At 44.8% G+C, this 26,105-nt stretch overlaps 1 protein-coding gene across 3 annotated transcripts in view; it reads right to left on the reverse strand.

The window, feature by feature from the left end:
- Positions 1-26,105, reverse strand: part of CAPN6 (calpain 6) — a 49,327-nt gene that overhangs the window by 13,986 nt on the left and 9,236 nt on the right. For all 3 annotated transcript variants that reach the window (XM_042039977.1, XM_042039979.1, XM_042039978.1), the window contains exons 4-9: positions 7,831-7,962; positions 7,156-7,364; positions 6,598-6,790; positions 3,077-3,270; positions 1,376-1,453; positions 49-244 (exon numbers count right to left, since the gene is read on the reverse strand). In XM_042039977.1, coding sequence (XP_041895911.1) covers positions 49-244; positions 1,376-1,453; positions 3,077-3,270; positions 6,598-6,790; positions 7,156-7,364; positions 7,831-7,962 — 1,002 coding nt within the window. The remainder of the gene's footprint in view (positions 1-48; positions 245-1,375; positions 1,454-3,076; positions 3,271-6,597; positions 6,791-7,155; positions 7,365-7,830; positions 7,963-26,105) is intronic.

The raw sequence follows: 26,105 nt of genomic DNA on the forward strand, positions 1-26,105 counted from the left end.
GGTTCTGAAGGAAGGTCTATCTGTTATCAAATACCTCACAAAACACACCTGGGGGTTCTGAAGGAAGGTCTCTCTGTTATCAAAGCAGCCTCCAGAGCGGTTCAGCAGGGGCTCTGGATGCTTTGCCCAAGCCCCATAGATCATTTCCTTCTCCCAGGTCTTGTGGAGGCTGAAGTAGGAGGTGTTCACGGTCCGGCAGATGTCCACATCCGTGAAATTCTTACACCAGTCCTCAAACGTCATCCTGCTCCAAGGAACGCCAGGGAAGTAATGGTTTGTTTAAAAATCAACAGTGATACTCATGCAAAGAGCCAAAACAACACACAAAATCTTCCAGTAATTTGATGAGGAGGCATTGCTCAGCTGTCCACGGGACAAACTGATTCACTGGAAAGCTTTCCATGTGGAAATACTCGTGAAGCCACAATCACAGAGTCTTAGAGCTTAATTCAGAGCAGTATCACTCAGGGGGTTTGGGCACATCTGGATCTGTTCTGTTGCATCTCCTAAGCCTAAAGGACAGGTTGAAGCTCCCAGGCTGGATTTGATAACACATTTTATAAAGGCCAAAGAGATCACCTGCAATTAAAGCAGGATCCACGCCTCATTATTAGAGTCCTTACTGTCACATCTGCCCCTGAGCACGACTCAAACCTCTGCACTCTGGACAGAGCTTTTATTCAACCCCATCTCATCTGTGCCTGCTAAAGGAACAGGCTGGACTGCAGAGCAACTGAAAAACTGCTTGGGTCTCTGAATTACCATCATGGCCTGGCTTATTAATGGCCCAGAGCCAAACCCTGCAGCTGCCAGTCCTGACAAAGCCAACAGAATTCTTTTCACACTGAGCCGTGCCAGCTCACTTGATGCAATATTGATCGTCTGCTGGAGAAGCTGCTGGGCTAAGGATCTAAGCTTTAAGCAAGGTTAAAATTACTAGAGCTCTAGAGATTGTATAGAGAATGAACACTTCTCATTCCCATGCTGGAAAACATCAACAAATATCAAAATTCACTGGCTGCAACTCTATTTATAGATGCCTCAGCCGTGGCTGACCTACAGACAGGCACAGCAGGCAATAAACAGGGCTGTCAGTGTGTTCAATATTTGGCATTGTGTCATGTAAACCAGCAGGTGTTCTCCTGGTTTCTGAGAGATTGTCCTAAATATAGACAATATTGAGAGCTACTAATTTTGTTCTACTAGTTTTAAATCCATTTTTATTATTCTTCCCTGTCATCCCTTGGGAATTTGAAAGAAACAGACCTTGGGATAATTTTATCCCCATCTGTTTTTGGAGCTGTTAAATGGCAGATTAATGACAGTTACTCAGGGTAGCCAGTGTCTCCAAAGCCTTCACATCATTCCCACTCACCAGAACTCTCCATCATTCTTAACAGTGAGCCCCAAGTTCTTGCACTCAGAATCGCTGACTTTCTTCCACTCTTCAGAACTAAAAGAAGAAAAAAAAAAAGAAAAAGAAAAAAACAATAACAAAGATGATTACTAACTTAAATTAAAAGCTCTCACCTGGAAAAAAAATGGAAGTAAAAATCTCTTCTGGCCCATGGTTTTAAAAGGAATATCAGAGTACAGAAAGGGCAGGTGATATTCATGAAGAAAATGTGAGGCTTTCAGGAGGAGTTTTAAAACATTAACTGAATTGAAAGCTACTAACAAAGAAAGAGATGAATAGGAAATGGGCACAACTAGAGCAGAATCTTATTGATTTTCTTTGTCACACCCTCCATTAGGACTCTTAAACACTTAAACAGCTGGTTTCCAAGGTCACAGGAGATTGACTCAGTTCCCTGAAGGCCCCTCAAATGAAACCTGCTTTTCCTCCTCGGGAGATTATTGAACGCTTCACTTAGAGCAGAGTATTCTCTTTGTCTTTTAATCACCTAAATAAAACAGGCCTGAGGTCAGAGATTTCCCCAGGGAGCCTTTGAGAACAAACTGCTGGAGCCTGAGCACAGTGTCCAGTTTCCAGAGGAACATTACAGTGCACAGCCCCTTCAGTGCCTCCACAGCCCCTGCAGGCACCTGCTGCTGCAGGGGAGCACACCCCCAAAATTCCAGCAGCCTCCTGCTGAAACCCAACCACAGATCCCATCCCTGATGGGTTACACCAGACAGACAGAGCCACGACTCCTCACTGCCTCTCCAAAAGCACTTGGAGGCTGAAGCCGAAGGTGGCTGGCAGGAGGGAAGGGAGGCTGCCCACCATAACAGACATTTTCTTTAACTATTTGGAAATTGTCGATTTAGTTCTGTTAGACCAAAAGCCATGGGCCATTGTCAGAGGCCTCAGCGCTGGCACGAGTGGCAGCTGTGTCAGACAGAGTCTAGTGGAGAACCCCAAGGGCTCAGCTTCAACAGGACACAGTAGCTCTTTTGTGCATTCTTTGCACTTCACCCAGACCAATCTCTCCGAAAGTAGCAGATTTTTGCTAGCTAAAGCATGGATTAGAAGAAATTAAAATGCTGTTGTTGAGAACACTGCATTGTTAAATACTAAATCCTGGCTGGTGAGCCCAGTGCTGAACTGTCACACGTTTTCATGTATAAATCACCCATGATGGAATACCTCCCCCCCTGCAATCACTTCTGGTGCTGTGGACGTGCCTGCTAAACCCATGGCCCACATGAAAATTCATTAGAAAATGAATTAGAAAGAAATTAGAAAGAAATCACAAATATGGCACTTTTACAGCATTTTTCACCCGCCACTTGAATTATCTAAAATCCAATTTTACCATCCCCAGCAGCTGGAAATGACAGATGAGAAACTGAGTCACAGACACAGTCTGGTGAAGCTGGGAACGAGCCTCATGTTCTTGACTCATGAGCTGTTTTTCTCCCAGTGTGCCAGAAGAATGATGTAAACAGTAAATAAGGTCCAGGGAGCCATAAACTCCTCCAGGACGTGCTCATTTTCTCAGAGGAAAATGGGCAGAGATGGCACAGAGGTTGAGTCTCCCTGAGTACAGGGGGGTCTCACCAGTGTTTATCCACAAATTCCAGTGGCCCCAGCACAGCTTCACCCCTTTGCCACTGGGTTTGCAGCTCTTACCTGTCGCTCCAAGCACCGTGCCATTCTTTTTTCCCCCAGGGATTCCTCAGCCTGATCATGAACAGCTTTTCTGCCTTGAAGGAGAACACGAGCCTCTCCCCCAGACGCAGCTTCCTGATGGCAGTCACGGAGTAGGCATGGCCCACAATAAGCCCCATCTCTGTCTCTGCTTCACTGGGACGGCCAGGGGACTCCTTGGGCACGAAGAATGACAATTGAACAAAAAGAACTCACATCTCTGAGGAACCTGGCAGCTCCAAGTTCAAGGGGAAGGACAAGGAGAGCTTGTTTTCCTTCCTGAGTGATTTGAAAACAGCAGAATCAGAACGAGGGGCTCACTAGGCTGGGGTTGGGCAGGATAGTGCCAGACAATTCCAGAGCACAGGGGAATCCTGCCTGCTGCAGCCAGTCTGTCTCGTCCTGGCCTCAGAGTTGGAGACAGGGCTGATGGACAACCTTTACCAGCCCTTTCAAAATCTTGTCCTTTTTAAAAAATGGCTTTTCTGGATGCTGATGCCCAGGCTCTCTGGGGGTGTCCTCACCTGGACACTCAGGAATTTAGCTGGTGAGTCCAATGGTTGCTCTTGTGTTGGAATAAATTTGACACCCAGGAAGAACTACTGGCAGTGGGTAAAAATGGGAGAGCACAGGCAAAAGCAAAAAAACTTCCAAGCCATTTGTGAAGCCTGTCCTGTAGCTCACTCAGTCCTGGCAGGGCTCTCTTATGTGGCAAAGGGAAGATCTGTAGGGTGCTTTAGGAACTGGGTTTGCCCATCATAAACTCCACATAAGAATCCCAGTTTGCAGCAGTGGACAGGCTGGCCCTAAACTGTCCCTAAACTAACCCTAAACTGTCCTGTTGGATGATGTAGGCCTGATCAAATGCTGATCTAAGAATACATAAAAGTAGCCAAGCTCTGAAAAAGAGCACAATTTCATTTAATGCATCCAAATCTCCTGATCTAAACCCAGAAAAGCAGCATCATACAAAGATGCTGGAGTTGTTTTGATGGTCCTGGATCCAGATTCTCCACACCTTCACTGAATCCAGCCAAGCCATCCTTGAGTCTGTCTTGTCTATATTGGGCTATCACCCACAGGGCCTGGAGACACTCATTCCCTTGGACATCAAGGAAAGAAGATTTGACTCGGTGCAGATCCTTGTAATTACCTAATTAATGCTCAATCAAGCCTCGGCTGTGGTGGAGAGAGCAAGAGGTATGGTCTCTTGGTGTTACTAATGCAAATATTTAAATACAAATATATTATTTATAATTTATCATTATGCATTAATATAGTAGTATAAACATACGAATATTTAAATATAAATGAGGACTTAGCAGAGTTATGAAATGCACATAGTACTTCCTCAGATATTTTTACCCCTTTCAAAATCTAACTGGTCTAAACAGACAAGGTCCTTGTCCTAAGGCAAATGTTGCACTGATATAACAGTGCCCAGTCCCCAAAGGTAAGAAATCACATTAAAAAAAAAAAGAGAGAGGGGAAAAGAGAAATTTCTGTCAAATTGGAACTGACAGATGGTCTGGCAACTGTGAGAGTCTCACCCAGCCCTCTGTGCCTCTCGCTGACAGCAGCTCCCAAAGAATCAGCTCAAGTGTTCCACCCAGACTGGCTGACATTCCCACTGGCTCTGGGCTCCCTCCAGTGTCACACTTTCACTCGCATTCTTCACAACTAAAAGCAAACAAGGAATCCTTGACAGCACGGGAGTCTGTAACTTCTCCTGCTGCCTTTGTTATCCCCCAGGCTTTTCTCACTGCTGGCCTTTCCCACCTCATTCCAAAAATATTTATTTATTTATCTATTCAAATGAGATATTTAAACATCTCCTGTCTGTTCCCATTTCCACATGGTGATGCTCAGGGCCATTTTGTAATCCAAGGAAAATGATGACATGTTCGTAAGGCAGCAATGAAGCCACTTGAGTATTAAATATTCCACACCTAGCAAGCTCCACTGTGTGTATAATACATCAAAAAATGACAAATGCAGGCAAACTTAGGAATGGCCTCTCTGTAATCAATGTTTAGAAGCATTTGTGTTTAATTTGGCAGGCAGAAACATAATGCCAGGCATCAGTGAAAGCATTACAACTGCCTAATTAATTGCTTTTTAAAATACAGCTCCCTGTACTGAGTCTATCCCCTCACCAGATCCATGTTAAGAAACAGAAGTGCCTTAGCATTTGGGAGCAACCTATCATTCCAGAAACAACATCTGCAGTAACAATTCACACCAGGAAGTCTGCTCTGCCAGCCTGGTCTGAGCAAATCAGACAGAATTCTTCCAAATAAAAAATTCAGGCCTTACAAAAGAAAGGTAAAACAAAACTCAAAGACCTTGACGATTTTGTTTCTGAGCTGTTTCCTGATGTTGCTGCAAGGGACAGTTCAGGAGTCCTGCTCTGTCCCACGTTAGTCCCAGATTAGGTTAAAGTTTGTGTCCCAGAAGGTGCCAGGACAGTGCATGGCCAGGGTCAGCTAAACAGGTAACATTGTCAGGAACCTCCAAACACAGCTGATTTTCTGTTGTTCTTAACAACTCCACAACTCTCCTGATACTCACAAGAATTTCTGAATGAATCATCTTCGTTTCACAGATGGGGAAATGAAAGCAAAACGTTTAAGTGATTTAACTAAGATCAGCCTCAGCTAAGGTCTTAAACTGAAGCAGGGCCCATGGGAGGAAGATGCTGAAGTGCACTTAGTGCCAACCCTGCAAATCCCCGAAAATGATCCCTTTTCTGTGGGCTGCTGGGTTAATGGTCCATGATAAATGATTTGAAAAATCATTTTAAAGCAATCTTTTAGGAAATATTCAGGTGCCGTGGCAGTTTGTCAGCCCTTCACACGTGAGAACAGCTTTGGACAAGGTGAGAATTTCAGCACTACCCCATCAGGGCCTGACATTATACAGAAGGGGAGTTCAGCCCAGTTTGTCACTGGTTTGCCCCTGTCTACTGACTATGGGAACCTCAGGGCCATGGCCTGCTAATGTGGGCACTGAGTTACCTGCCTCACAGGCAAGTTCTACAGGTTAATTATTGTCAAACAGCATCACCTAAATGACCAGGTGAGCTCAGCCTTGCAGCTCAGCTCCACTGATACCCTGACTGCACTGGCACAATCAAAGTCAAGAAGTCTCAGCAGCTCAGTGCCAGAACTGTTTTCTCTAAAGAGATTTCTCTAAGAAATAAAGCAATTGAATGCAGCCATCTGCTCTGTAAACTAGGATGGATTTATCTCAGGTCAACTCACAACTGTGACCATTCAGAAAGAACAGCAATTCAGACACACAGTGAAGTGGCAGCACAAGCAGTTGTGATTGTATTTAGTGGCTCCTGGAGCTGTACTGGGCTGGAAGCACTTGCTAGATTTCTCCACACAAAGCTTTTCCAAACATGCAAAGGAAGGACATACTCAATGTACCAATAATGGTATTTCTTCCAGAATATTTTCATTGACATAAACCCTTGAAATCCAGCTCTCTGTACTCACCGAAATGGAGCAGCTGATGAACCCTCCTCTTTTATGCACTTTCATCAAGTCTTCAAACAGCTTCATCTGCTCAGAAATAACCTCACCATATTTGCCCTCTGCCAAATTAATGGATTCTGCCACTGCTCCAGTGAAATCCACCAGGGCTTCTGCAGCACAGCCTCCATCCAGGGCTTGGTAGGATCCAGCCAGCCTGGAGGCAACACAGAACATTCTCAGTTTACAGGGGGCTGGGATGAGTGCTCTAATTTGGCTTGAATGTAGGGAAGATGTTTGTGTCTCACCAAGGGAAAAACAAAACAGAACAAAAAAAAGCCCAAGCAGATTGCAGATAAATCTTTCCTGGTCTCTAGGATCCTTAAGGATACTGCTGAAGTAGACTGAGTGGCGCTCCTTTATGGTTTACATCCTTAACAGAGACTACAGAAAGAGTTTTCAGTCTTTTTAAGGTTCTCTACCAGCAGCAAAACTAAAAACTATGGAAAGTCTGACAGAACTGAAAGACAAAACGAACAGGGACAACACTGAGGACTACAAGGACAACGAACCAGCTCATACTTAGCATAAGCTTTCTCCAGCAGAGCACTCCAGAGCTCGTTTCTCACGTTGGAACGGCAGTAGATCAGCTCCCCGTTCTGAGTTGGCAGCAGATCATCAACCACCACCTCTGTCCACTCTCCAAAGCGCCAGAAGCGGAAACGGAAAATCCCAGCATATTTCCCTGGGTTTTTAGCGTCCCATTCCTGCTCGTTATAGTCTGGAATCACCTGAGAAAGCGTGGAAGGGGAGGTTCAGCAAGTGCCCTGTGTGGAGTTTATTCCCGGGGCAGACTGCTCTGGAACACGGGCCGTGCTGGCATTCAGCTCCATGAGCAGCTGACCCTACACAGATGAAGCAGTAAAAAGAGAGAGTGAATTTGGCACACAGTGAAACACAGCCCCACTTCAAAGAATATTTCAGGAAAGTGAAATTCATACTGATCCGCAGAAAGAGATAAAAAGAACCCGCTGCGCTCTCCGGCTTTGTTCTGTCTGTTCTTGGGTGCTCAGTGTGGAGTGAGGAGGTCTCATATCATGAAAAATAAACTGTTAAAGAAAGGGAAGATTTGAATCCACCAAAACTCACCCCTTATTAATCCTAGAGAGGAAAACACTGGCTGATAGGCAGGGAAACAACCAAGGTTAGCCTGCTTTATTTGCTTTATTTCCTGCACCACACAGATCAGTCACCCACCTGCTGCCAGAGGCTTTTCCTCAGAGCCAGGCAGGAGCACGCAGCCACAAACCAGCAGTTCCCCAGCCTGCCCTGGTGGAAGTCGTGGGAGCTCATTCCATTCACAAATAGGTGGGGGTCTTCACAGAGGTCCTGGCAAAGCAAACCAGAGATTACTGGAGACTCCACCCCAGAAATGATCACACCATCCTTCCAGTCAAGAAAAGCAGCAGGAAATGATGCTGCTGACACCTGAGCTCTGAGCCTCTCCTTTCTTCACTGCCACACTGGAAACCCTCCTTCAGCAACAGCCTGAGTTACTGCAATGACCCCAACCCCACAGGAGGAAGAGAATACCTCTTTGTGAAGCACCTTTTATTCTCTGGGTCTCATAATTCTCATGGATCGGGCTCCTGTTAGAACATTTTGTTCCTCCTTTCCTGGCTCCATCTCTATTCACGTGCAGATTCCCAGAGAGCATGGCTGGATCTTCCTGGGATGTCTCCTTGCTCCTCCCTGGCTTTCCCCTTGCACTAAAGGGAGCACATCTAGTTCCACAGACCCTGGGGAAGCCACACGGGTGCATTTTGCAGCAGTGATGTGTTTGTTCCCAAGAAATCCTTGGCAGAGGTGTTCTGCTGAATGGAGAGGGAACCTCCCACAAACACTTCAGCAAACAGGTAATGGGACCATCCCTAACTGGTGTGGAACCTGCTGGGTTCAACCCAGTGACTGCTCCTGACACTCTCCTGTCAGTCACTGCCCTTCCTCACTGGCTGAGAGGATGGCAAAGCAGGCAGTGGTAGGAAATTCTGCTCTTTCACAGTTTAATCACCCAAAATTTCAACCCTGTGGAAATGATCCTATGTCCAAGCATTAGAAATGCAGAATAAATAACTCCCTCTCACCTCAAAATGGCAGGAGACCCCAGATTTCCTGCAGTCTGTCCTGTTTGCCATCAGCAGCAGAGGAAGGAGCTGTGCTCCGTACCTATGGATTCCCTCTGCCCTTTGATAATTAAAGATGATGATCCCAAAATAGCAGGGGTGCAACCCAAGCCTGGCTACAGACTAGAGACGCATCTCTCTGATGTGGCTCTGACAAATCAGTGCCAGGTGACCACATTTCCAGAGCAAAGAACCACCTCAGTGCTCAGCTGATGGTTTTTCTGGGCTGGTTTAGCCAATGGCACCTGAAGTCAGCTCACAGCATGGAATTCATGGAGCTGCAGCCGTTTTTCTTAAGAAAATTATGTTTTTGGCATGAGACTTCTCTCATTAAATAACAGCTGACATTTTAAATGCCTTTTGGGAAACAAGCAACTGATCATTACGTGACACTGATCTTCTGTCAGGAATTCTCATGTGTGTCTGCACTTAGGGAAAATTCAAAGCTTATTAAGAGACCTTAACAAAAACCTGGATAACAAAACGGTGCCCAGGAGGAAAACTGGCCATGTACAAGATGCTCATCAGCATCATGGACAGGTCCATTCAGCCTCCCTGGATGCTCTGATATGGAATGGCAGCAGGACCTCCAGGCTGGCACTTCAGATGATGTAAATCCACCCACTTGCAGGGGTTGACATCACTTGGCTACTTGGCCTTCATGGTGGTAGCACACATCCCACATCCACGTGGGCTAGATTCCAGTTTCATATCCCATTTCCTGGCATCTCTGGCATTAGTAATTTCTAGTTTGTTTTTCCTTTCAAAATGTTATTTTGTTAGAATAATAAACGAGGGATAAACGGAGCCATCAGGGTTAAAAGTGTCCAAACTTTTCTGTCACTGGTGGAAGCCAAAACTTTAATTAATTTTAGAAAGAAATTAAGCACTGCTGTGTATTACAAATATCTTGTTTGGTTTGTTTTGATAAAAATAACGACATTAAACTGCCATTTTTTAATTGAAGTGTGTCTCGCATCTCACGAAGTCCTCAGAGGCAAAACAGAGCAGCATGTGCCAAGTGCCAACATTTATGGATGAGATCAGCATTTGCTGACTGCCGGGGCCCAAAGCAAGCAAGGAACAGCAGAGCTCAGAAACAGCACCTCCCTCCTTCCACCAGTCACCAAATTCTCCAGGATCCTGCTTGATAAACCCTTTCTGATTAAACCACCTCAGAGTCCTGGGCTTCTGGGGCTAAAGAACAGCGTAAAAATGCCACCAATTCTGTCTCTTTTGTCATGAATTCTCTTGTCATTACAAAAGCTTCTGTGGTCACTGTCACTGCGTGGCTCAGATGAGACACAATAACACTGAGGCACAACCTAGATAGAGCTCATTGCAGCTCTTTGCCCTCTTCTGAGCTTTGTGGTCTTCACCACTTGTGCCATACAGCAAATTCTAAGGAATACTTTTATCTATCTAAGCCACAATTCCCCCAACACAAGTTAGAAATGCGCTATTTCAATATATTATTCTGCAGTCCTTGTGAGGATCTTTAAACATTTCTGGTTGCTCCAAGCATGTAAAAAAATAGAAATTAAAAAAAATCACTTTTCTCTACAATGCTCCCAGCAGAGACAATTTAGGATAGTTGAGGACCCAGCCAGATACTATCAGAGGACACTGACATGAGATGTGATCCAGGCACTTCGAAGTCCTGATCCCTTCTCTTGCTTGCTGCCTAAGCACCCAAGCTTACTTTCTCCAGCACCCTTTAAAGAACTCAGCCCTAGCATGAAAAATAATCCAACCCACCTTTGCTTGCACATAAGACAGAGGCAGGCACTATCGGACTGATCTACTTAAGCCCAGTAACCATTCCTTTAAAGTTTTTAAAAGCAGTTTGAATTCTGTCAGAGCTGAGAATGGTTCCCATTTTCTTCTCTTCTCCCACCCTCATATCATCCTGAGTCAGCTCCTGTAGAGACAGTGTGGGGAAGCAGGGGGAAAGGCAATTCTTTCTGAACATGGATGCAAAAATTCAGCTTTGGCTGCAGCTGACACTGAGCCAACCTCATCTAAAGGAAGGCAGCAAAGACAGCACCCCGTGGTTGTGGAGCTGAAGAGGTAAATGGGATTGTCCATCCTATAATAAAGCCCAGCTGTGCTGGCATGGTCACAGAAACGCTCCCCAGACCAGGCTGTGTGCCAAGGTATTTGCAGTTAGCCCCAAGAAGCAAAACAACCAAGCCCAACTGCGCTGGATACTCCAGTGCATGCAAAAAGTCTTTTACAACCTTGTTATGGCTGAAAAAGAGCCTGCCTGCAGAGTGAAAAAACAGAAGTCACCCCTCAGGGGACAGTTCTTAGAGAAATCTCCATCCAAAGAAACCTGGGGTCAGATGTGACCTGACTGAAAAAGCCCTTGCTGAGATCAGGAAGGACTTTTGTCAGTGCTCTTACACCATGTAAACCCACAAAAGGCAGGTTTAGCCCCAGCTTTGTGTCTGTACACCCTGAGCTCGGGATGTGCAATTCCTCTGGAAACTTCATGCCCATCATCCAGCAGCATCAGCTCCTGAGAGCAAGATGATACCCAGTGCTGCTCCAACAGAAACTGAGCTACACATAAGCAAGGGGAAGAACTCCAGCCTTGTGTAAAAGAAAACTCAGCTCTCTGGGGATTGAGAAATGCTTCTTCCCCCTCCTCCCTCTCCACTAAATCCTGTTACAAAATCAAATGCATCACAGACATTTTTATAGTGTTCTTTTTTTTCCATTTTCAGTTTGGGTTAGTGGTGACTAACACTCAGTCCAGGAGTTCCAGCCTTGCCCTGCCTATGGGACACATTTATTTGGGGAGGATCTGAACCAGTGTTTTGGAAGAAAAACCCCAAAAAATTGCAATTGGGCAACATGGTGTGTATCTTGGCTGCCTCTAGGTTTCACCTGACCCCTGGAGCACTACAGCTGCTCTCTCCAGAAAGCTGACAGGGCTGGGAAGGGCTCAGTGATGGGCCCTAGGGCTGACCTTTTTCTGAACCTCCTAACAAAGTGTTTGCTGCAGCCCTGCCAGTCCTCTGCCACTGCAGCCCAAAATCCACTCCAGACTGCAATGAAAGATCTGCTGTTCTCCCAGAACCCTCATACAGGAACCAACCACCTCAAGCCACCTCTTGCTGCACTACCTGAGTTCGTGATGCTACAGAACTGCAGCACTTCTCTTTCTTCTGGAGAAAAGCTGCCTTGTTTGAGAATAACACTTTGTTTCTCACTGAATTTACCAGAAAACTTTGCCTCCTGCCTTCTTCCCCTTGTACCTATTCCCACAATTTGTGTGATTTTTCCTCATAAGCAGCAATCAGAGATGCCATTCTTAGGACAGGATTCACCTCAGGCAACATCAAATTCTCTCAGCAAGATGTCCAAACTCCCCTGGAAGCAGTGCACAGACTTTACCCTGCCACTGCCATGGTGCTGTGACACTGGAGAGAGGCCCGTGTCTATCCTGATCATGTAAACCAATTAATTCAGAGCAATTCCAACCCCTATGAAACTTGATTTTCAGCTGTTCCAAAGCTACAGCAACTGTGACATAATGTGGGGAGAAAAAAAATTAACGGAAGTCCCAATTTAGTTGGTTAAAAATGTATATATTTAAATTTCTTGGAAAGAGTGAGAGTTTTCCATCCTAAAGGCACCATTTTGGGGTCACTAATCTGAAGTTTTCTTGGAAAATGCTATTATGAGAATTTACTCTGATTTTGAGGTGGTGATGAAAAACAGGTAAATGTAGTAACAGCATTTTAAAGAAAACCTGAATGCAGCCATGCACCAAAGCAGGGGAAATGTCTTTTATTGCATTAAATGCAGTAAAACAGGATGGTCAAGGACAAAGCCAGTCCTTAGAGCAAGTCCCTGACATCTCATCCAGGCACACCCTAACGTGGCCAAGGTCAGACAGGGGCTGTAAGGCCACTCACAGTTCATCAGACTCAAAGGCCACCCACCCACTGTTTAGCTACATCTTTTTATTGCTTCCTCAAAACATGTTTGTCTATCAAATTCTTGGATGAGCTCCCTCAGATGGGGAATAAAAACAGTAAGAAAAGGAGGTTGGAAAAAGTCACACACACTTTTTCACAGCACTGAACTATTCAGGACTGGACCAGTGTGGAACAAACTATTCCCAGGTCAGTACTCCTGACTGTCCAGCTCTGGTTGATGAGGAAAATATTTCCTTTGCCTGATAATGAGCATCATTTTGGCTCAGGGGCCATGATCTTGTCCAGTCTGACCTTCTGCTGTGTCTCAGGGGGCTGGCAGTGATGCAGCTGGAATTCTCCATCGCTCCATTATAAGGAAGGGAATTTGCTGTTTATAAAAGAGTATCAGACAGATTTCAGCAAAGTCACATTTATTTTCTTTATTACATTGAATATTTTGTGGCAAAACTAAAGTCAAGTCATCCAAACATTGTCTGGAGTGAAAATTCGGATTAGTCTGGGAGATGATTTGTTTTTCCTGCAAAGGAGATATTTCTCCCTTGCCCAGTGGCAATGCACAGACTTTAAAGGTCAAAAAGCATAAGTCTAAACACCACATTAAAGAGAATAAACCCCTTTAGCAACAAGTTCCTCCTTTCCACATCCCTTTTCCAGCAGGGTTTGCTTTCAGCCTAGGTTCCAGTACCTACTAATCATGGATTTTCTCTCAGACACTTTCTTGAGGATAAAAATCCTTTATCCTCTTCTCCCAGACTCCTCATCTCTTTCAGACAGCACCTTGAGGTGTTCTCCCACTTATCTGCTTCAAGCAAAAAGATGTTAATGCCTGGGATAACAGTTCAAGGTGTAGCCAGTGACACCTTCCAGACACACTTTTGGGGTTGTGATCCAGCCCACACCATTCTGGACTAGATGTTTGCTTCTTAACATAAAAAGAGGAGCTGTAAAATGAGATAAAGCCCTGAACATAAGACACAAGTTTCCTAGACTGTTAGATGAGTTGAGCTATATCAAATTTTGGATTTTGAATTGGTTTTCAATAGAAATTTTATTCTAGCCAGCACAACACAGTTTTGCTGAGCCTATGAAGGTCAGAGTCTATGGGAGGGCCTCTGTCCCAATATGACACATATCAGACTTAAAATTCTACTCTGGACATCCTTTCTGGCAAAGATCAGCCTTAGATGTAAACCAGAGTATTTGTCTTTCAGGAACACAGGGAGTTCCAGTTCTAAGCTATAAAAATACTGCCTCAAAAGTGCCACAGCAGCATTCATTTTACTCCTGAATACTGAAAGCACTTTTTTGACTCAGCCAAATCAGTGCGTCATCTTCACAGTAACCACCAGGAAGGGTTTTATTTACACATCTTGAAAACAAACAGCAGCTTCTATCTCTAAAACATCTTCTTAGACCTTGCCTTGGGAAGATTTTCATTTAGCAATAAAGCTATCAGCATGTCTCTTAAGTTTCGAGTGGTGACACTGAAAAACCCACACCAGTGACTTCCAGAGTAAGATTATTAAGCAAAATCACCATTGTTGTATCTGCCAGGCACTCAAGCACATGCTTCTCCCTCCATGTAGGTTCTTTTGTCTTGCACAGATGGCTGTTAGAGGACTAAAATGAATTAAATATGTTTGGATAAGGTGCTATTATACAAAGTGATCTTGAGGATTTCTTCTTTCCAGCCTCAAGAGAATTTCCAGGATAAACCAGTCTGAATATGCTTTAACGTTTTTACAACCTCTGCCTTTGGATATTATTATTATTGTGCAACTTAAATGCCCAAACCATTGAAAAGTCAGAGGAACCTGGCTGCTTTAACCACTTAAGACTTGTGAAAATGTGGAGCTCTACCACTGTTTGGACATTCAATGAGATTCCTAGCACCATTAGTGATAATTAATTTTGGATTCTCTTCTGCTTCAACCCAAAACAAAGACTAGAGCAGATTCAGTCAGACACATCCATGGGCAAGAGCCTTTGGCTGCCTGGGAGGACTCAGCCTGTCAGGCTGTAGTCAGAATATTTACTTGGTCATGATTTTATCCCAGTTGAAGCACAGTGAGTTTCAACTTCATGATTAAATTGTTCAGGCATTTAAGAGACTCCTTGCTTGCAAAGACACAGTAAGAAACTTTTTTTCTTATCTATACCATGCTGTTTCTTTCTGTAGCTCTTGAGCTTATTTTTGATTTTCCCAATATGATCTAAATACTCTGATTTGAATTCACCACTTCATTTCAGACAAATTCCTTTGTTAAACACTAACATCAGTGCCTTCACTGAGAAATTACCCTTCTGATTTACCAGCTTAGAAATCTGGGGAATCCAAATAATCTCCCTGTTATCTTTTGCAATGACTACTGGCAGCCACAGGAATATTCACCCTGTTATCTTCCATGCTCAAAAACCCCAAACTGTTGCCAGATGCTAAAAGCAGACTTCATGGCTTGTAGTAATCATAGCAGAGCCACAGAAGTGCCACACAAAGAAATACAAACATAATTTAAAAAAAAAAAGCACAGATGATTTAACAACATTAATCCCTTTATCAGTAGTTAATGGAATAATTTCCCCATTGAAAAAAATATTAGATACATAGATTTTGATTCATATATAGAATATTATTAAATGACTTAACGAGAAAGTCCATCTTCCCTAAATGTGTATTGTAAATGCAAATATGCACCACCAATCACAAGATGGAACTAACAAAAATAGCCTTAATGAAAAATTGAAGTGTAGAAGAGCTTCTGTGTCCAACTGAAGACTTCACAATGAAATTAGGACAATCCTAAACTAATGGTACAGTCACTAAAAGATTTTTCCATTCCTCTTTTCAGAAAACCCTGTATGAGATCTCATACCAGTCTCACAACACTTCCCAGATAACACAAAGTGTTTGATTTGGAGTTACAGGTTTGAAGCTACACTCTGGGTAAAACAAAAGGGATTCAGACCTCCAGTTCCTGTTATGCTTTCAAATCATCACAAAATTTCCTTTAAAGATGAAGGTGCTCTATGAATATTTAGGAATTGCTGTGAGAACTTCATCATCTTTATTTAATCAGGGACTAACAGCTAAAGTCAAGTCAGTGAAAAACCTAGAGAAACATTTCTTAACTCTCGAAAGACTTCTCCTCAAGGAGAAGGGCCTGTTTCTAATAATGTTGAGGTTTGCCAGTGCTGCTTTTCCCTTGTCTTACAACACAAGCATTTACAGTTCAGCCATTATGCTCATCAGAGGGATGTTCATTCTTAATTTTTTGCACATTTTGGAATGTCTGCCGAAGCAGCTTAACCTGCTCTCCCTGTGTCTTCCAAGCACAGCCTCCCCCGCTCAGTGCTACAGATTTCACTCCATCCACATGCAGAGCTGCAGGGCAGATGCTCAGCTGTAAATCATCATCACTTCAGCTAAAGCAAGGGCTGATGTTGCTTTAAACAAGCAGAGGTGCAAGTGCCCTCAATCCACCTCTGTCCACAGGCTGATGCAGCTTTGGTTTGGCTCACGAGACGTTGATCATGCTTTTAGGGAAATGAATGTGCTCGTTAAGACCAGGAATGAGAAATGCCATGGCTGGATTACATCTGAAATATTTGGATTACATTTGAGTTATTCCTCTTACAGTCCAGACACCAGCTGTTTTACCAGTTAGATCATGTGCCCAAATGTGAAAAGCAGCTTTTAGGCAGCTATCACTTCTAAGGAGTTTTATTCGTGGAGAGCAGTCAGTGAGTGAAGGATGAGGGAGGAGAGGCCAGAGGATGAGGTACTGCATTCACATCTCCATTTAGGGAGGAAAATCAGATGTCCAAGGCTTAAATGCCCGTTATCTGGGGGGGAGGAGGAAACAGGCAGCAGTGATCATGCACAGCAAATGCAGCTCTGCACAAAATCTTTGCAAATGGATTATCTATAGGGTTATCCTACTGACCCAGGGAGAGCAAATCCCTGAATTTTTACCTTTTATCAGTTCTGCAAGTGCTTCCACCAGCAGTAAACTCACAGCAGCAATAAAACTCCAAACTTGCAGACCAAAGCTCAGCCCACAGGTGGATCATTGCTAAATGAGATTTAATTTCTTGCTCATCATCACAGGACTGGAGATTTAGTACAGTCTTAGGAAAAAAACCAACCCTATTTTGATAATTATTCACTGTATCAGACTAGAAAGTGCTGTCTCCAGGCAAAACTCAGACCTCCAATGAGCTTTATACAGCACAGACATTTTATTAACCAGATCTCAGGGAGCCACTTGTCCACCTCCCAAGCTCAGGAAGGGTCACTGGAGCAGGCAGTGCCCAGATGGCTTCTGGACAGCTCCAGACACAGATCCCATTTCCTGATGCTCAGGAGAAGGTCAAGGTGGCCTCTGCCACCTGCAGCACTGGCCAAAGTTCAGTGCATGAAAACCAGAAGGTAACACTTGCTCTTAACAAAATGTGTATTTCTCCTGAGGAAGGACATTTGATTTCCTGAAAGCTGGAAAAGGTGTAAATTCAAAATGTTTTAGCCTTTGTGATTAAGTTAGAAACAATGCCACATACAGGCAAGACAATTCTAAAAGGTTCTTTCAGCTGTGAAGGATTTTTAAAAGCTTCTTTTCAGCCAAGAAAACATACATATTTATTTAATCTTTAAACAGAATTAATCTTGAAGGAAACATGCATTTAGATCACAGGGACACAGCATGAAATTCAAACAAATTACTCTGCAAATCTAAGACAGAATGGCTTACTCAACCTCAAATTCCAGGACTCTGCTCATCCCAAATACCCTTTTAAATATGGAAATAATATGAGAAAAGCACGAAGCTCTTCACACAGAAAGCATTTTTTGGATGTGGATGCTTTCCACTCTAGCTGAAGAGCGTTGACAGAACAATACCTCAATTTCCTTTGCAACTGGCACATTTAGGCTGTAATTTTTCCTTCAGAGAAGTCAGACATTTAATTCTCTTGGAAGACTACATCAATGAACTAACAATTACTGTAAGGAGACTTATGCTGGCTGGGGATATGATCCTCAGGCTTTTTGTTTTACAGTCTCAAAATAAATTCTACCATGTCATTCTTACCATCACCACATCGCCTCAGGACAAACAGAAGCTGTTTGAGAAACCAATTTTCATCTAATGACAACTGAACCAGCTAAATAAAACCTGACATTTTAAACTTTAAAGAAACATTCAGAGCCTTGGAATTGTAATGTTTATGTTCTAGAAATGACATTGAGGTCGTTTAATATTCCTTTTCTTTACAGGAAACAACCACAACAACATAAGAAAGCCTTCATCCTATCTGAGGGAGGGAAATATCAACTGGAAAAAGTGCCAAGAGAGATGATAACAAAATACCAGCATCTGGAGAGCTGTGTGCTTGGCAAGCATGCACGTCATTTACAAATGTTTGCCTTTAATTATATTCCTGGAAGACTTGGGTGAATAATACCACTGAGCAAGTTGCCACTTTCCAAACCCTGCCACTTCATCCTATGGAAATAAACGCAGCCCTCATGGAAGGGTGAGTGTATCCAAGGGTATCACCACAAAAAATGGGAACTCGTGCCTCACACTGCCCTGGTACCTGCCAGATGAGGGGGGAAGGATGCAGCTGTGTGCCAGGATATCCACTGCACCCCCAGCTCCTCTGAAAGCTGCCAGAGTGGGGAGGGCAGGGATGCTGCCAGGAGCCACTGTGCGGTTTTGCTTCCTGTCATGACACAGCCAGCAAAGAAAGGCACAACTAAAACCAAAGAATTTTCGGAGGTGACCCCAGAAACAGGATTGAGCCATCAAATTGATGTCATACAGGGCCCACTCAGTCACCAGACTGTACTGGAGAGGTCAGACCTGAAGGCTTTATAGCTCCTTGCTCATCTCTTCTTCTGGCCAAGCCCCATCTTAGCAAGACCTTCCAGGCAAAATAAAAATAAAATAATGGAATTCACAGAATAAGGGTGAGCAACAGCTCGATTCTGGGAACATTTTGGCAATTCCAAGAAGAAACATGTCACAACTTCCCCAGCTGAAATCATTAAGGACAAAATATTATGGGAGGAATGTTTTATCCAGTCAGAAACCAAGATGGAAACGTGCCAAGCGATGTTTTCATGATGCCTCCCATACTCAGCCTGTTGGGGGACAGACGAGGTGACAAACAGAGCACAGTGACATTCCCAAAACTTTGAAAGGGGCCAGGGACCAAAACCCCTGATATTAATATTGAGGTGTACCAGTTTATACCACTGGTGGGAATAAAAGTGAGTTAAACTATGTTTATAAGTGTCTATTGTTCAGTAAAGGATGCTTTCTTAAAATAACATCCTCAAGAGAACAAAACAGTATCTGTGTCAGTCTCAATAGAGCTTCATAAATTACACACCCATCTCAAAAAAAGTGAGGCCCTCCCAAGTCCTGGAGCACTGTGTTCTCCCACATTTTCCTTTTCCAAATGAACACACAAGGTCTCTGCAGGGTGAAGCACTCGGTCAGAGCTGGGCATCACCTGTAGAAAGGTGAGGAGAGACACAAAATCCTAGAACAACATGGAACTCCTGATCCTGTTTCTGTAGGACCTTCACAGGCACAGAAACAGAGCCCATCTGGATGAAATCTCATCAGCTTCTTGGAGCTTCTTGTTTAGAGCCACAGCACACTGTGCTCACCTCAGCCTGGATGTGGCCTGCGGACTGTGGCCCAGGAATATGGGACATGGACAAGGGTCACACAGCTGGACATGACCCCCCCAGAGCGGAATCCCAGCCCCTGCCAGCAATAACTGCTGGGAGGGATTCAGGGAATTAAGAGATCCTTCCCTGTTTGTTTGGCTGTGTGAGAGGAGTCCTGGGGCACCACACACAGCTCTCCTCCACTTCCTGGCTCCAGGAACAAAACAGCTGGGAAAGGAAGTGCTTAACAACACATCTGCACCAACCCTCTGTGTCTGGTGACTGCTCTGTCCAGTGACTTCTCCTTGGACCCACCCTCTTTCCCATCACTACTCTTAGCACAGAAAGAATTTTTAAATTCCCCTTATAGAGCTACCACCACTCAAATCCTACAGCACAGATTCTGGGTCTCTGCCTGCCTTCCAAACGCCACAGAGTTGCCCTGGGGTGACAATGCAAGTCCAAAGTGCTGCTTCACCCTTCTTGCCACTGCAGCATCCTGCTTCCCAAGTCCCTGCCCCATGTCATGGGCACACATCCATGTGCATATATGCATTTAAACACACCCTTGCCTGCCTGCTCTGGGTTCATGCCCTCACAGCCCATCATACAGGCTTTACATTTGTGTTAGAAATTGGGTTGGTCTCATCACAGACAGAAATGCTGTTGCAAATGAGTCAAGATTTCAGCTTGCTGGGGGTTTACATTGGAGAAATTGATCATTGTATGTGAAGTTTATATTGTTCAATTTAAAATTCTCTTTAGGCAAAATGCAATCCACTATGAAATATTTGCTGTTAACAGGATTCTCTCAGGGTCCAATGCACAGCAAATTTCCAGAGACAAGCCTGTTAATTACTACTTTGAGGCTTTGGTGACAAAGGTTGCTTGAGAATATGAATAAGCCAAACCCGCAGACAAAGTCAACACACATTTTCCAGTTTGTCTGGTGATAGCAGAACACCTGCAGGAGCTGAGGCAGGGCTTGCAGCAGAGATGTCACTGCCACTGGGAAAGGATCAGTGTCATATGGAACATGAATTAGCACAGTGGCCATGCTCTGGGCATTTAAACCCTCCCATCCCCTTTTCCTGGCACCAATATAACATTTCCTCAAGGGATTATTATACATTTTTATTATGTTCAACAAGGTATGTCTTGTGGCAGCTGTCTCTTCTGCTGTGGCAATAAAGGCCCTTCCCTTTGCACTACAGGTGTTGGCTCCGTAAGAGATTAGCTAACAAGAACACACGAATAACAATGTTATGCTGGAACTCAGGAGACTCCTTTGGAGTCTCTGTGGTTCCTCAGGAGGCTGCTCTCAGATGTTGTGAGCTGTCAAGCACGTTTTACATGCCTAATGTAACAAAAATCCTCCTGTTTGGTTCTTCTTTTTCCAGCCAGCTGGGAAAAAAAAGCCCAAATGAACCTCCCAGTTGTGAAACACACAAACACACACTCCAAAAACCCCACCTTTGCTACTTCTTGGCCAAGCAAGGGCAAGGGACTGGATGAAAACAGCTGTCTGGAGCTCCCTACCTTCACCTGCCAGGGTGCTAGAAGGTGTCACATTCTCTTTTCAGAATACGTTCAGCGAAAAAAAATAAAACAACCCAACCTCAAAACCTTAGGAGAAAATAATAATGGGAGAAGGAAAACAACAAAACAAAGCCCACAATGTTTTCAGTGAAGTGTTTGGCTGGACACCATCAGAACATGCTGTTCCAAGTACCTTAAAAGACCAACAAGGGAAGGCTCTTTAGAGCTGAAAAATGTTTCCTTGCCTCCAAGAAATATTTCAGCTTTAGTAGCATATTTGGGGAAAAGTTGCAACATTAAAATTAAAGCCAAAAAGTATTTTAACCCAGTAGTTACCCCCCGCAAAAAAAGCTGTCATTCCTCCCCTCCGTTTTTACAAAATGTGTGCACTCCTCAAAAAGACCAATTGCTTAGAACAGCCAGGACTATTATTAATTTCCAAATGATTACAGGATCATATTAGGGTAGCAGTAAAAGTGACAGTGTTATTCTATCGTGATGCCTTCTATGAGAACTTCCATTCCTGGTTGGCAAAATGAGAATTCCAGTTCCAATGGGTTCCAGTTACCTTTTTGATCTCTGATCAGCACATCTAGTTGAGTTATTAGCACTCTTATTTAGATTACATTTAGATTTCAACATCCCCTCCAAAATCCTGGCAGCTAAGTGCTTCAGGAAGTTTTGAATTTCAATGAATTCCCATGTGTCTCATGCACCAAATCACAGCTGACCTCCTCTGTCTCATCACACCAGGGAAAACCAGGTGGCCACCACTTCCCTTGAAAATGACATTACATTTCCAGCTGCTGGAGAAAATGATCCAAATCAGCCGATTTCACCAAATAAGACAACAAGAAAGCAGACTCTGAATCCAGCTGATCCAGAATTACAGCTACGCAGGAAAGGTAAGGCTTGTTTTGACCTGGATTTGAAAGACCTTACCCTCCACTTTTGGACTCGTCCCTGGGATCTTTGTAAAGCCTACATTTCCAGCCTGTGGATCACCAGGATGCAAGAACAGCAATAGCTGTACAGACGATCGCTCACTCCACTAAACCTACCCTCATTAAACAAACAAAGCTCTCGAGGCAGATTTTTAGTCTCTCCAACAACAAAAAAAACCCAAAAACCCAAGGTCCAGAAGCCAAGTGCCAGCACTAATTTTACCCTTAAAGAAACACAGAGCACGATGAAACCCTACCTACCCCGGCATCTCAGACGGGGGGGCAGCTCATTGCTCTACCCATAACGTGCACCCATCACCCTCCCGGCTCAAAATTAATTCCAACAACGTGAAGACAATTCCACTTAATTGCAACTGCATCATCTCCTGCAGGATGCCGCTGCCCCTCCTGCCGTTTGAATGTGCAGTTGCCAGGGCAACGCGTGTGAGGAGCATGCTTTTGTGCTGCCACTTGCATCCTCGGGAGCCGTGCCAACATCGCAGCTCCGGCAGCTGGGATGGATTTAACGCCTTCCTCCCCGGGAGCCGCGTGTCCTTCCTCCCATCGCAGGGAGCAGCCAGCCCTTGGCAAGCTGCTCCTCCTGCTCTGCAGATCGGCACCTGCACGAGAGGGACAGATGGCTGCAGCTCAGCTCGACAGCACCGAGCACGCAGGGTGCTGGAACAGCTCCCCTCAAACGTGCAGCAGTGCCAGGCTCCATTTGCAGGAGGTTTGGGGTACACGGTTCGTCCTTAACGAGGAAAGAAAAGATCCTTCACCATCATTTATGAGTTTTCTTCTTCTGGTGGTTTCCCAGCTGCCTGTTGTTGTCCCCTCACCCACCCTCTCCACGCTAACATCACGGCTGGAGGGCTACATGGTCCCTGCCTCCACGGTCCCTGCCTCCACAATTTTAACCTTAAAACCACGATTAATGTGTACAGAAACCTCCCCATCAATCTCTCTGATTATCTTCCAGGGCAGACTGCTTCCCAGAGGTTAGCTCTTAATAGCTCTCCTATTTCTTTAAGATGAAGGGTTTAAACTTAGGTCAGAGCCTACTTTGCCTATGACCTTTTATAGCACTTTTGAGCCTGCAAGGCTTAAGCCCTTCTATAAAAATTAAGGTGCACTGCAATCATTCTCTTTATATACACACACATGCAGTTAACAAAGAAATATCTGACTTAAAACTTTGCCACAGGTAATGAGCTGTAGCTGAAGGTCACAAGCTAAATCTGCTTTTAACGGCAAGGAGAAGAACTATTTGCAACAATGGCAAACAGCCTCCCTGCCACTGCACTCGTAATCACAGCTAATTACAGCATACAAAAGGGCCTGTTAAAATGATCACCAGTGTCATCTAGGAAGTCCTAAAATCCTCCAGTAGCCCTGTACAGCTGCACTCATGGAGTGAATGTCTGAAAGTCACCCACTGAAGGATGTTGGAGCATGTGGAGGACAACATCCATGGTGTTGAGATCCAGGATGGGACAAACACATAAGGAAAAAAAGCCACTTAGGACTGATTTCCTCTTAGTGCAAGGCTGAGTCTTTCACAGCCCTTTTCTGCTACCAACAGGGCCCAGAGAAGCACAGCAAACAAACAAACTGCAAGACATTGGCTCACACAGCCTACAACCTGAAACCACCTTTGTGTCCCCAGCTTTGCTTGAGGCACATAAAAGGATTTGTGAACTCCTTCAAAGCTCAGCACCACTCTTTGAAACACATTTCCTCACCTCCCAGATACCATATGTGCCATTATTTTCAGTGCAAACACAAATGTCACAGCACACAGAGCTTTGCAACTTGTGTTTACCTACGCTTGAACAAGAGTCAATAACCACCAACAGCAGAGAAATGTGAACAATTCTGGGATAGGCAGGGAAACAAGCCTAAACTTCAGCTATTTCAGTACATTTAGCCTTTGCAGAATAAGTATTTTTTTCAAGAAAACAATAATTAAATCCTGCAAAGTTTGAGGGGTGACGAGGGGATGTGGGGAGGGACCCCTCTTCTGACTGAGCAAGAACATGGCTGTCACCCCATATTTTTAACTGGAAAAAAGTGGCTGAAGGAATTAAAAAGGCACATTCAGATCTGAAAAAGTAATCACTGAAGCAAGAGCCACACTCCAGCAGGGAGCTGGGAGCATGGAGAGGGGATCTGGCAAACCAGGCAAGTGTTACTGTTCACAGGGGCTGCTACAATCCCATCGCTTCGCCACACTGAAGGCAGCAGTGCAGCTACACTGAGAGCACATCGCTGCCGTGCCAGCTGATGGTATTCCCCTTTAATGTCCACTCTCCTGCAGCTCTGGACTCCCCCCAGGCCCCATCCTGGCAGATATCCCAGGGTGTGATAAGCTGTCACTCCACTCCATGCCCCAAAACCGCTCTTGCAGTGGTAGTGCAACTGCTCAAAGCCTGACGCAGTGCCAGGACACCTCCCTCTCCTGCAGGCACCACTGGGCTCCACACGAGTCCCAAACATAAGCAGATGTCTCTGGTCTTGTTCAGACTGGAAAACAGGGTTAGACTGCAGTGACACAGCTACAGAGGAGACAGAGGAATTAACTGATGAACAGCATTGCATCTGAGGGACGTTTAACCCAAGCGTGCTTACAGCCAAGTCTTTCATGACCCTCATTCCATGAAATTTATGAAAACTGGGTTACTGTTAAATATGCTGGAGGACACCGAGACCACAAGTCCCGCCACTGGTGAATAAAGAACATTAATGCAAAATCTCTAAAGCTCAACCAGAATAAGTGCCCACGCAGGAACTTGCCCCAAGCTTCCTCTGCCTTCCAAATGAGAGCAAAATTTTAAACAGGTAGCAAGGTAGGGGAGGGTTTAGGGTTCAAATCAGCACTTTTAAATGGGAAGATGTTTCAGCTCCCGAGACAGCAAATCGTTTTCCACCAGTTAGAAGCAAACAAAAGCTGGTGCTGCCTCCAGTAAACACGTGAAGGTGCAGAAATCAGAACTCCTGAATTCTCTGGCACCTCGGTCCTGGATAAATCACCAACCGGCTCATCCCACACTCCCCCGTTTGGGAAGTGGGGAGACACTTGTTCTGTTTATTCCTAGGACTGTATCATCCCAGAACACAACAGTGCCTTATTTCCTGGACTTTTCAACTGCATGAAATTTTCCAGCCCTGAAAATGCTGGAAAACTAGTGAGAAGGGTGGAGAATGGGGCCCATGGCATGCAGTGTTTCTAGGAAAAAGGGCACTGGGCTGTGCACATGCAACTCTCCACCTTCAGCCAGGTATCTGACCTTTGGAGTTAATGGGAATTTAATCGAGCAGAGCAGTGTCCCTCCTGTGGGCTGGGACACAGGAGGGGCTTCTTGGGAAGCAGTTCAGCAGCCCTGTCTCATGGTGTCTTCCTGAACACAAAGCAGCTCTGTCTTCCCAGAATATAAGGGTGCAATCACAGCCCTTTCATAAGGAGAAGATGCAGATCAAAGCAGAATCAGGGCTCATAAAACCCAGGGTCAAGCGGGGAAACCAGGAAAGCACATGATAAGAGCCTCGTTCTGTCAGATCAGACTATTTTCCTTGATGAAGAACTAAAGAATGCTGTTTATCTCTGAAGCAAGCTTACCCACTCTTTCCTCACATGCCTGCCTGCCCTGCTTGGGGGACCTCTGCTGTTTGTTTAACACTGACAAAGATGTCCTTGAGATTCCATCCTTTTTGCGAGGTCAGTGAAAACGTTCACACAAACCCGAGGTTTAGTTAAAAATAAGACAAAGTATCCATTCAGCAGTGACGGTCGTTCCTGGGTGTTTTCAGCCCATGCTGAGCAGGACCACCACAGAGAGGCAGTGTTTGCCTCGGAAAGGAGTTAACCAGGACAGGTGGTCCAGGACATCCCAGAGAGAGCCAGGCCAGAGGCTTCTCCTGCCTCTTGGCAGGACACAGCTGTCCCCAGCCCCACTTCAGCCTGGCAGAGGGGGCAAACTCCAGGGAAATCACAGGAAAAGAGCAGGATGGGCTCTGATGCTAATATCAGTGGGCAGAAAGAATGTCCACTAACAGGAGGGAACCTTTCTACTCTTTTTCCAACAAACCAGAAGGTTTTTCCCCACAGAAAACCTCCCCAGGAGGCTTCCTGCATGAGCTGAAGGACTCTGGAAGGTGCTGCACCTTTGAAAAGGTGGTGCTGAGCCCAGTTGTTATTGTACAGGTTTATCTCAGAGGAACTGGGGTATTAGCAGAGCCC

The sequence above is a fragment of the Corvus kubaryi genome, unplaced genomic scaffold (assembly GCF_017639235.1).
Source record: "Corvus kubaryi isolate FWS band 111438036 unplaced genomic scaffold, C.kubaryi_AGA036_p1.0 37395, whole genome shotgun sequence".
Taxonomy (NCBI): Eukaryota; Metazoa; Chordata; class Aves; order Passeriformes; family Corvidae; genus Corvus; species Corvus kubaryi.